This window comes from Corvus kubaryi, unplaced genomic scaffold, assembly GCF_017639235.1.
Source record: "Corvus kubaryi isolate FWS band 111438036 unplaced genomic scaffold, C.kubaryi_AGA036_p1.0 138, whole genome shotgun sequence".
NCBI lineage: Eukaryota > Metazoa > Chordata > Aves > Passeriformes > Corvidae > Corvus > Corvus kubaryi.
This window is the reverse complement of record NW_024580672.1, coordinates 1654946-1668156: the sequence shown is the minus strand read 5'-3', so window position 1 is coordinate 1668156 and position 13211 is coordinate 1654946. Positions and strand designations below refer to the sequence as shown.

At 36.6% G+C, this 13211-nt stretch overlaps 1 protein-coding gene across 50 annotated transcripts in view; it reads right to left on the bottom strand.

Annotated features, from left to right (window-relative positions):
* The window catches only part of KCNMA1 (potassium calcium-activated channel subfamily M alpha 1), a 439385-nt gene that overhangs the window by 60532 nt on the left and 365642 nt on the right, over nt 1-13211 (bottom strand). For all 50 annotated transcript variants that reach the window (XM_042018554.1, XM_042018555.1, XM_042018556.1 and 47 more), the window contains one exon: nt 3377-3470. In XM_042018554.1, the coding sequence (XP_041874488.1) occupies nt 3377-3470 (94 nt within the window). The remainder of the gene's footprint in view (nt 1-3376; nt 3471-13211) is intronic.

Here is a 13211-nt window from a genome sequence, read left to right as displayed (position 1 = left end):
GATGCCATTAAAAAGATGTCTCCAATCTATCTATCTGGATCATATTTGGTAATGCAGATTTCTACTTATGTGTTAGTAAATCTCAAAGATTCGCACTCTCTGACCAGGTCAGACCACTTGTCATGAGGTCCCACAGAATCCCAATGATACCATTTCCATCCTGTGGTACCATCTCCATCCTCTGTTCTAATCTAGCAATAGCAGAAATCATAAAGTTCTGTCTCATAGAGTAATACCCGCTTCCCTGATGCCTCTGCCACTGTGGGAATCTAAAACTTATGCATCATTTCCAACATTATCTTAACTGTAGGGTTGCTCAGAACATGATTCAAAAGTCACAATTCAGATTTCAATTTATAAATCAATTTTTCACATATTTTTTGTTTTCATGCTCCAGACTGCTTGTCTTCCAGGCTCCTTCTAGAGCCTCTGGATCTAAAACCACAGCTGAGAAAAAGTTTACAAAATAGCCAGCCCTTTCTGGGTGGGTGGGACAGGGGAAAAGCTCACTTGAAAAAGGAACTTTTAAACTAAATGTAGGAAAAAACTTCCAAAGATAAATATCAGCTACAGACATGACGGTGCTTTAGCTGATTTACCTCTTGGGTACTTCTAGCTGACATACACTAAGGATTTCTGGACAGGCAAGCAAGTACCTGTCACTTTCTGTAATTTACAAGGATACAAAATAGCAGGTAATACAGTCCACCTTTGTTTTTCAGAGAGGAGAAAAGAGTTTGACCACTACAAATAAAGCTTAACATAGCTCTCTTCTGATTCATTCCCCTTTGTCTTTTTTAGCACCTTGAACCAAAGTTAAGTCAGTGTAGATAAAGAGTAAAATGAAGAGACAGTTGGGTCTGGAGAGAAGCTGAGGGTGCAAAGACTGGGCTGGAGAATAAATTTAGCAGTAACAGAGAAGAGGAAGAAAACAATGTCTGGATTTGGAAGCCTGGCAAGTTCTCCACTCACTGCTCAACCTGTGTTTAGCAATTCTGATGTGCTACTGAGCAGACAGCTCAGGCTCAGGATGACTACTCTCCCTCAGTCCCTCTTCAGCAGGCAATGAAAGCAGGCTGTACTTTGAAAATCTTCCCCCATCATGCAAACTGACACAGGCATGCTTTTCAAAAACCCACAGCCAATCTGTTGATCATTACTTATTTACAAAGGCCTTCGGGCAGAAAGTCCTGTAAAAACCATACTTGATACGGTATACACTAGCTTTTTCTGCTTGTGGAAAAAAGTGCCCCTAAGGCTACCTCAAACCATCACTTTCTATTGCACATAAAATGTACCGTGTAACACTAAAGTATTTAATATATATGGTATAATATATCTACAGGAAAGGCATTTGTGTAGAAGTATGTTACCCTGTATTTGGTAATTTGATGTTTTGCTGAAGGCTATGACTTGAAAAAGCCTGCACCTAGTACAGAGGACCTGTCATCTCAGTACCCAAGAGCCAATAGAATAAAGAAGTACCCTTAAGCAGCAAAACTTTGACACAGCTTTGAAGCATATGAAAACAGTATAACTCCCTAGAATTATTATTACTCAAGATCAAAGAAATGAGGCATACTTTACATAGCAAACAGGGACAGTGTGTTCAGCTCCAAACGTTTCAGCTCTTTCTCTCTCTCTCCTTCTCTTTCTTTTTACTTCTACTTCCCTAAAATTAGAATCTGAGAGAAGGTGAAGGGGGGGAATCTCCACATGTTTAAATTTTAAGCAGTTAAAACAATTAGCACCAGATAAGAGGATTGTCCAGAGGTAAGTAAATTGAAAACAATGCTAGCATGACAACTGGCACTATAAAAATGAGAAGTTTGCCAGTATGCTCATTTTATTCTTCCTCATAAACTGTAAACAAGCATGTAAATCAGTGTCATATGGGCAAGGCTGAGCTAACAGGAAGGCAGAGAACTTTTAATGATACATTTAACAGAAATAGATGGTCAATAGGAAAAAAAAAAGCCACAACTGGGTGCATTTTCCCTCTGTGAATCAATCTCACTTTTGGTTCTGTAGTCTAAACAGAGATGAAGATGATTTGTAGAAGTTACATCCCTGAATATGCCCTATATTGCAGAAACAATAAACAAATATGGATGCTTCTGTAACTGGCCAAAGAAAATTCCAGTCTAGTGACTAAAATACAAAGAGAAATATCACCTAGCTGTATCCAGAATCGTTAAAGGAACAAAATCATTGCCAATAATAAAATTCATAAGTGATTTTATATATGGAAAGAACTGTATATTTATGTCAATTTTTTTCACTTAACCTCTGTGAGCAGTCACAGTACATAAATCTCAAATTGCACGAATGTGTCTGTTTATATATGTAAATAAATTTACATATTTCTGTATGTATACACACAGCGTACACACACACGCAGTGGAAAGTCTCTGCTATGGTATTTATGGATACAGCTATGGACTGGGGTTCTAGCCTGGCTACACAGGATATGCAAAACCAGAGCAGGAACAGCTTCCTCGAAAACTCTAAGTCTACTACAGGATCCCATTCTAACTGACTTCAGAAGGTAAAAGGTGAAGCACAGTAAGAGAGAATGCAAATGACATTTTAACAGATTACAATTTCTTGTTGCAGTTCTAGTTTTAACAAATCTCTTAGAGGTAATTTGCCCTATGATAGGAAACTACACAGTTATACAAAGGAGTTATATTGTAAAATAATGTACACAGAGCAACAGGGGAAAAATATCATTAATAAGATGCTGTTTTCATCACCCACTTTTAGAGTATATACTACCCTCTTAAAAATCCCTGTATTTCATAATTAATATGCTTTTAGCTTGACTAAAACTGTGTTAGTTTTGAACTTTGCTTTGGCAAGTACATATATTATTAGACTTTTTCATCAGTCTAAATCAATTCACAGAAATTTGATTTCAATCGACAGGATAAAAGGAAGGTAATATTCAGGTTCATTTTTGATTGTGATGATACATCTCACATATGGCCTTAAGTACAGAAAACAGTACTCAGAGGGAATCCAACAAAAAGAGAATTGCCTGAGGCAAACTAACCACATGAGTTCCCCTGATTGGTTAGTGCTATCATTAGTGCCACTGCTGTTTAAGAACTACACATGGACAGGACAGGGTGACAGCTAAGACTTTAAAGCCTATGTATTTTTCAAACAGCTTTTCAAACTGTTTTTCATGACAGAATTTTTTTTCAGCTCTATCATTAACTGCTGACAAGCTGACAGAATAAATACTTCAGCCTTTCAGAAACCATCTAACAATCTTCTTTTTTCACCCCCTCCCCTTATTTTTGAGGTGGGGGGAGGAGAGGAGGAAGGAAGAAAGAAAGGAGATGAAGATATGAGTTTCTTACAGTCTTACCTCATCAGTTTGGGTGAGGAGTTGGGTGAATTTCGCATGCCTCCATTTCGCTGCTTTTTTTTGGGTGATAGTGTCGACGGCTGCTCATCTTCAACTGGAAATATAAGGAACTCATGAGATTAAGTACTGCTCTGAGTGCAATACGAAATACAAGTGAAGTAGCAAAGAACACACACTCTATGTCCATTCACGCACTGATACGTCATTGCTAACATAGGCCCAACAGTAATAAAAATCAAATACATGTTAGTTGAAGAGATTGGTTTGAAGGAGAAGCAGAGAAGAATACCAGGGTTTTGAACATAGGCGTTCAAATTGGTTTCATACTTCAAAAACAAAGCCGGGGGGACCACATTCGGGTTATTCTTAGTTATTATCAGTTAATCTGTGCTACAGAAAAATAGAATTAGTGCTCTGCTATATTCCCAGACAGATAAAGTACTATTTGCAATATCAACTTAACAGCTGCCAGCCTGCTTTTGCTAATGAACTAGACACCAGTTGGTTCTCGCTCCTCACATGCCAAACAACAGAGTCTTCATGAAGAGATGTAAAATATTCAATGCCTTGATGTTCAATGATTCAGTTAGTCGGGAATGTGAATGCAGCCTGCCATTGTGCACAGATCTCCAGCACAAGTCAGACCTCATCGCTCTACCCTCCTCACAAAACGGAGTTTTAACAGGAGTGAACAGAATGAGGTTGAATGGAACTGGGGAGACAATACCTGTATAACAGAGGATGCATGTGTTATGCAATCTTTTAATGAGGATGAGGTGCATTTTCTATGACAGATCAATTTCCAGATACAAAATCACTTACAGTTTTGCCAGTCATAGACTACTCTTAGATAACTTATGTCACAATATGTATTGCTTAAACAAGTGCAGCTTCCTAAGAACTCATCTATAAGAATTAACCACTATCTTTACTATTTTAAGATTGTAACTGCACTTGATAATCTGTGTGTAACCTTTACATGTGCTATCAAAGGGAATAAAAATGCCTGCTTTCTCAGGTTCATAGTAATGCTAATTTATTCTGATATAAAGAAGAAAAAATAAACTTTTTTCCCATCCTCCTGTTAAATGAAAAATTAACTAGAAGATAATATAACTGATGCCTAGGAAGCTTTTACTTTAAAGCTAAAAGGAAAGACATTAGTAGTAGTAGTAGCTGCTATATTTAAAGAGCTTAGTACACATTAGCAGTGCACAAGCAGAGGTTGAGAAAAAAATACTACTTGCAACAAGATACACAGGAAAAACAACAAAATGGGGATATATGTCACCTGCCCCAGACTTATATGTGAAGAAATGAAGCAACAGCCTTTTCCTATAACCCTGTTCCAACACTATTTTATTATTGCATTCCAGCCTGCCATGTATGTCTGTTTGCCCAAGCCTGCTATGTAACTTTTGCCTTGGTCAAGACCAAAGGGCTGGACCCTGAAAAGACAGATTCTGCTCTCTTTTTAAATTACCTGGCATCACCTAGCACAAGGGAGTCACAACTAAAGAAAGCACTGCAAAGAAAAAAAGACAAAAAAAGCAACCAAACAAAGCTAATCCCAAAGTAAATGCGCCAAAGAGCGGTGTAAAAAGTAATACTTAGATCAGAACAATGCCTGTCTAATAATGATTTATTCACTAAGTTCTTTTCTTCTCTTCTTGGGCAGCATCCCTAAGGACAAAGGAATTTTCTTCTCATTTGACTTTTTTTTTTTTTCCAGATCAAAGTCCTATAGTGTAAATGCTTATTGATGGTTAGTCAAGTGCCATTCTTTGTTTGCCTGAGAGATAAATAAGCCCACAGAAGATTCTCAAAAATACACAAATTGACATTTTCTTTCTGTGACAGTTTGCACATATTAAACCAGATCACTTCAGTATTTAGCTATGCGTACCATGAAGTGAACATGCACAGAATTATTTTGTTGGTAATATCTTTGCATTTCTGATTGCAAAAAAGTGCAAGTCTTTGTGCTTTTCAGAACACCCTCTGCAAATCCTTCTCTTGGAAATGGCCTGGTCTTGTTTAAAACTTCTCTAATAAAAAGTTATTTGCATGCTATTCCACACAGACAAGAGGTTTCAAGATATCCGCTGTGCTCTCGTTCTTTATCGGATATAAATATTCAGTTCCACCACTTAAAAGATCAAACAAACAAGAACCATGCAAAATGTTCCTTCCAGAAAACAACTCTCAAAGAAAACTTTGCTCTCTTGGGAGTAAAAATTCTAAATTTCACTCAATTTAATCTGTTACCATGGGGTTACAGAATGTTTGTCAAGAGATGCAGTTTAGCACCACAAGTGTATTGTTATACTATTTTAGCAGTTCAAGGAAGATACACGGCCATCAGGACCATGGGCAATGGGACCTTACATTAACACAACTGCAGATAATATTATAACCAGAAAAATTTCTCTGAACAAGAGAAAACAATTTAAAAAAAAATACTTCTCCAAGTTTTCAGCTATCTAATAAGACTCCTGTCTAATCTTTTCAAATTCCAGAAGTTAATACAATAAGGATGTTTTTGTACTATATGGTCCAACACTTGTGTTCTCCAGTGCTGCCAGGTGATGCTAACTTGCTGCCCAATTAAAAACAAAGTCTTACTAGTAATTATTCAAGACAACAACTTCTAGAAGTACATTTCTAGCAGTCTGCACTTATTATTGATACTGCATCTGCAATAAATAAACTTCCATTTTGGATATGTGCTTGTCATATTCAAACTATGTTTCTGTCACCAGTTGCCTGGAAAGTCCAAGGCTGACGTGGCTCACAACTTAATACCTGTTAGCAAAGCTTTCTGAGGGATCTCAATTTGTTGCTTAAGCAAGAAAGCCATTTATTCTCATTGTAGCAATGAAAGGAGATCTATATTAATCATTTGACATGATTAAAATCAAGATTATATTTTTCATTTAAATCTCTGCACAGAGTTTATGGGGCATCTGCAGTTTAGAAGCACAGCTCCATAAGAATGGAGGAAAGGAATACATGAAGTTGAAATATCTGAATAGCATCTAATGGACACTATTACCTATGGCTTGGTTCCCAAAAATGTTGCAATGATAACTTACAAGTGGTTTCTTACTAGTAAGTAGGATATAAAACATCTAATTATTATCCTTCAGATACTCCTATCAGTTTCCTGCCTATTTAAAGAAGTGTACCTAGCAAAATTTTTAGTAAGATTATTAAATACTTTAGTTTCATGGTTTCTGTGTCTGCATTAATTTAAAAGGGAGTCTTAAATTTTCTTGTTCTTATGAAAGACAAACATATTTGAATAATGGGCTGTGATAGATGACAACTCAATTCTGGTATCGTATGTTTGCTTTTTTTAATGAGTCCCCATTTTTTATGTCTTTATACTACAGGATTTGTATTGACTACAGTCATATTATGTAATGCAGACTTTCTTTACCAGCTTTCAGGAAAATTGGAAATAAATTCAAGAATTGGACACAGAATTTTATAGATTTGGAACTCAATTCAGCCTCCGAGCTCTAATAACATTCAAGAGCTTCTTTGCACATCCCTAAGTATAACACTTAATGTACTGCTGTAACAACCCAGAGCTCACAGTTTTGCAGTTCAGGAAGACTCAGTGCTAAAAAAATGTCAGGCGAGTCTAATGAGGCTTCAGACACTCAGTTTTATGCTGGAGTTTAATTTAAAGTTACACTGATGTTTTAACATGTTTGCTTATTCTTGAGTAAAGAGTGTTCATTATTTCAATGACATAACCTCCAGACAACGTTCCATGAATTGGTTTAAGATGTGCTGGTAATTTTAACAGCCTTAATGTGGAGTTGAACATCTGTAACAACATATTACTTGACTTTTATCCTCATTTCATTTTTAAAGCAAAGCAAAGGGAATGTCTTTCAAAGCAGTGGATAAATTCATAACTTTTTTCTTTGTTATTTCTAACTATTTTTAAAACAACACTGTCTCCTTGACTGCCTCTCCCAGGTCACTAGCAGAACAGTTTACAGATACTTTTTTAGACACCAAAAAGCGCTGAAATTTGAAATAACATCTATGTTACTGAATATCACACGAACTGGGATACCTAGTGAGTTCATTCTGCCTAGCATGTAAATACTTCAAAGCAATTAAACCCTTTGAAAGGTAAAGCACAAACCACCCAGAAACATTAGTTGACTAGCTATCTTGATTAACTTATTAATCACCACATCTGGAGAAACCCACATCTGTAAGCACTTAAGAGAGCATTAGTAATGTCATAGTCACATTGAAAACAGACTGCAAAACCATGCACAAACCATTCTGTATTGCCTTATGCATCCAGCTACTGGGCTACCTACGGAGATCTTGGTTCAACCCAGGCTTTTGGGAATGGTAGCGGTATTTTACAGGCAGGCTGAGTGCCCTTTGCAATCTACAGTAGGTAGATTTTCCTTGTTCAACAGAACTCAGTAAGTTAAGGTGCAGCAGCGAGGGGTTGTTGGGTAGGAAGAGGCTCCCTTTATGGTTATTAACAAGTGGAACAGGTTCCAGGATTCCTTCAGTGGACTTGGCATCAATCAATGCATTAGTAGTTGCATTCTTGAATTGATATGAACATTTTGGGTAACTTGATCTAGCTGCATTCTTTACTTCTAAATAATAAGAAAAAATTTAAATTAATTTCTTTGTGCTAAAAATTATTTCAAACCACAGGCATGAATCAATTTTGATATTATGTGGAAATACAGATATTAAAGCTTAAGGTATCAGTTCCAACAGCAGAAATAAAGGTTTATACCTGCAGCTCTCTTAGGTTAGGTTTCTTTTTTTTCCTCTAAAAATGACTCTTTATAAAAGAATACTTATAAAAGGATTATTCAACAATATTATCACCTTTAATATAATCCCATCCTGGGGTAAGTATATCTGAGGAAATACTTATTTCCCCCATGTTGATAAAGGCTTTGAGATGTACTGTCTGTGGAAGATGTTTATTTCTTTGAAACTACTGAAAATGACAGGGGAGGTAAAGCACTCTGCTGCTATTAAAATAAATAAGGAATCATAGAATACGTAAGGTCACCACTTCAAAATTGTGCAAGCATACTTATGGAATTAAACTGATGTTTAGGAACCCACATAAAAGTTGTTGAGTATTCAACAGCGCTGCATACTGTAAATTTCAGGAGGTCATAAATGGTGCCTCTGAAAAGAAAGTTAAGAAATTCAATTTCCTAAACATGGATTTAGCTTAAAACTCTTAGTCTTCCATTGATAATATATCAAGACTATTTAAACACCACCTCCCCCCCAACTAATACCTCTAACAAATGGTGCCCTCAGTAAAAACCAAAGACAAAATGTTTTTCTGGTAAAAATATGCAATAAAGGTCTTCTCCTAATGCTTGTTTCATTCTGAATGAGTATAGTATAGAGAAGAAGGTATGTAACTGAGCCACCAAGACCTTATATTTGGTTATGTATAATGAAGTAAGAAGGTTAGGTAAGGAGTGGTTGGTGGACTGATAAACTTGCAGCATTATTTCCACGTTTCAATTCCCTTAAAAATTCTATGGAGAACATTGAGCAGAAAGTAGAAGCAAAGTATTTGAGGAGGTCAGCATGTTTTCTGGGATCTTTGTCTAGTTTACCACCAGCTAGAAACACCATCTGGTAACAGCAGAGATAAGAAAATAGCATTCCCATGCTTGCCATTTCTCTTCAAGCACAAAATCTGTCTCTCTCATGAAAAAAGTAGTGTATTGGAATTACAAGAGTCATTTGAAGCTACTTTTCAACAAGGTTGAACTGGTTGGTAACAAAGCACCCATTCCAATTCTGTGACCTCTGAATTGATGGCTTGCTACTATTCTGAGGTCGATAGAAAAATTAGTGGGAAAAGAACTAGAGTCTAAATCACAACGTTTTTCAGCTTTTTACTAATAGAAGTAACATTTAAAGTATAATAACAATGCATATGCACTGGAGTTCATATATATTTTAAAACATCAAAGGAGAGTATATATCTTTGATTGGCAAAACTGCCACAAAAACCACTGTATAGAATATTGAACATACTACTTGAAAATTATCAATTTTACCTCAGAGTTACCAGGATTTTTATCAAATTTTGTACTTCTATTTTTTATATTCCTCCAAGTGAAACAATTTTCAGATGATAAAATATATCTGCAGAGACCTATCTCTCTACACATGCCACTGGTCAAACATGTATTTGAAGGCTTTGATATGCATCAACTCAGTTCTATTTTTAAAGTCCAGATAGTAATACTGGAAATAATCTTTAAAAATCCACATCCTGTATCAAAGTATCTTCATATGCAACGGAAGAAGACCAGAATCTATGAAGCTTATCAACCCTCCAATCAAGTTGTTCAAGAAACATCACAATCTTTTTACAGTCTCTTCTGGAGTTCAGTAAGTGATGGTTTCAGATACCAGACCTGACTATAAAGCAATAACCTTCCATAGCAGTGTATGTCTTATAGCATATTCCATGCAGACAAAAATCAAGCTTTCCCAAGATTTTGTGTTTGCAGTGGCACAGCATGTGTCAGAACAAAAATACCTGTCCTTTGGTAATGGCTTCATATCTGGAGCTTGGCATCATATTTAATAGCACCACATGATCTTGTTCACCAGGAAGGCAAACTGAGCTGCTTAAAACCTAAGTTACTTCCCCTTAGTTCCAACAGTGTGGACAGGTACTATTACTGAGCATGGGCATAACAAGTTGCCAATTTTTTCTTTGTCAAATTATTCTAGATTTAGAAGTTCTAACTACTGGTTTTATCCCATGACTTCTAGCCTCCTGCCTCTGACAGGAGCTCAGATCAATGTGGAAGAAGCCCCACAGTGGATGAGTGATGAAATTCTTTGTACATAGGACAATTTTCTTTCTTACTCCAACAATTTATGGCCCATGTCTTTTTACTCGATCTTCAAAAGCAAGGGTTACAGAATAATATTTGAATAACCTATCTTTGGCAGAGTTAATAATCTCTTTCTCCCTTTCTCCTCAAATTATATATTTTTTACCACAGAAGAGTAAAACTGGTTACTCTTAGTGTAAATAGCCTGTCAAGCTATAGGTGCACGTTGTGCCACACACACAGGGGCTGTCAGGATACACCCTGAATTCCATGTGCAAGCATGGAGCTGTCGGATTAAGCAGTACTGTACAGTCGGGTGAGACACACAAGCCAACTTCAGCAGATACATACTACAGCGGGCAGAACCTAAAGCACTTACAGAGCATCCCATTGTTCAGCAAAGACTGTTGAGTTTTATTAATAATTTCTTTAAAATCCGATTGGGTTCTTGCACTACTGTGTGGACTGATTTCCATAGAAAACATATTTGGGAAACAAAGATTGCTGTTAATTATATGGAACTAAATACATCCTTACATATTGTCACTGCCTCACTAGGTTTGGCAATCAAACTGTCTGGATTGGGGTAATTTGTTGTACCACTGTGCAACATCAAATCACAACCTCCAAATCCACCAGGGTTCTCTTCCAAGTATGAGATGAGTTTAGCACCAGTAAGTCTACTAAAACAGAACTATTTTTCTAGTTATAGTTAGATTAATTTCTTTTTATGTAATATGACATATGACTTTATTTCCACTGCAAATGGTCACAGGCCTGCATTATTTATGCTGCCAAAATTCCTTAGAACCGTTCAGTAGATTGTCATGCATCCATAAGGCATTATTATTACCTAAGAATATTTTGAGAGCCATTTTGAGAGCAGATTTTAAACTACTTTTTGAGAACAGTAAACAATAAGGAATGGGATAAAAGTAGAGTAAGGGTAAGAAATTCCATTTTCTGTAGTATTTTCTAATTGCATACTGGGTGAACACTACCTACTTTTAATAAATGCTGTACAGAATTTGCCCAAGAAGCCTGTCACCATAAGAGAAAGAAAAAATATTATGTATAAAATGTGATATATTAATGCAATTGTAAAGGTATTTTGAAGTTGCATATATTCCTATTCTGTACCCCCACCCTCAGGAACTCCCTTTCAAGCTCAATGAATATACACTTGCCTACAGACTGCATTAGGGAATCATGCCTGTTTCTATTTCTATACATTTTATTTATTATAATGAAGATAATTTGAATTGCAATCTGCAACTCCCTGAACATTTTTAAAACAACAAATGTAGTTAAACTAATGCCTGTGGCAATATCTACTTATTCTTTGTGAGCATACACTTGCCATAACTTAAAACTGGGCTGAGCTTTAATTTAAATGTAACAAGGCAGAATACCAGTACAGTGCTTTCAACAAAATGGCTGAAACTGGCTTCAGCATGATTTGCCTGGAAGGGAAGATGAAAATGTGTTTTAAAGGAGAAAAAATATCCTGACCAAAACCAGACATTCTAAACAACCACCACTGATACCCAGTGCTCCTTTCCTCCCCCATCTCTATCAGCTGCTAGGCTTTCAGCACTGTTTTTCGCCAGACACTAGCACAGTGTTTTCCTTCATAGTCAGCCATCAGCCAGAGCTGTCACTTGCAGATACTTCATTTTTGTTTCAGTCTAATTCATACTGCATCCCCTTAATATCTGTAGTGAGTAATGCCATGTCACTGTGAAGATATGTCAGATCCAGCACTAGAAATACAGAGTGTTTCTAACAGTTAAACTATCTTGGTTTGAAGAAATATTTTATTTCTTCCCCCAACTTAACCAATGTCTTTCTCCTAAACATCTTCTGAGCTGACCTCCAAAGGAGCAGTCACCATTCTGCAATGTGGCTCACCTTTCATGGGGTGGGGGGTGAAGACAAGCTGCAGCCCTGTATTACTAAATGCAAATAATCAATATGTTGACTGAGCTTTTGGCTACCAGAGTTCTTTTGATGGGAGTGACAGTGAGCATGACTTGCCTCATTCAATGACAAGGCTGTTTAGACTTTGCTACCTACCACTTTGTGAATCAGGCAACTGAAAATACCCACAGCAATTCCTCCAAACTGTCAGCTATTGCTGTGATTCCACCCAGCACCCCCTGTACAAGACAACAGATTAACCATTAGGCTAGATATGTTGAAAATATACAGCTTCAACCTTTCCCCAGCTAGCTCAGAGCGATGTATAGATGATTATTTCAACCGTCAGCTGCCGCATAGACTTAAACCTCTGCACAATAACTCCTGGATTCATCTGCCCCTTGTCAAACTTGCACAGCTTTAGTTTGAGCATACATAGTGTGGCAGTTTCACTGCGGATCTAGAATAATCCAGACGGCTGCTGTCTCTTTGTTAACAGGAAGCTAAACTGATGAGTTTGTAATGCATTTCTTATCAAAGGTAGTTTCAAAAAAGAAAATGTGCCAAATCAGTTGGAGGTGGAATTTAGCATAGTATTGAAATATGATTTAATCAAAACATTTGTTATTTGTTTAATAATGTGTTGTAATAACCCCCACATTATTCCTCCTCTAAAAATCATTTTATGCCAGTGAACTATTTATTTTACAAATTTACTTGTTTTTTTTTTTTTTTTGGCGGTAACAGATGTAATGAAACCATTGACTAGAAACTACAATATAATGGTGCTTGATGAGATACAAGAATGTTAATTTTAGAAACAGCAGAGCAGCGTTCGCTTGGTGTCTGAAATGGTAATCTCAAATGAAACAGGATTGCTGCTTTTGTTTTTATGTGCATTACAAACTCAGAAAAATGCATTTCATTCTGTTTTTTTAATACAAAAAGATATGCTGCATATCTCTACACATTAGCACCATTAGAAAAGCAGGTGAGGCTGGCTTTTAGTTGCAGAGTGTGCCACTTGAAGC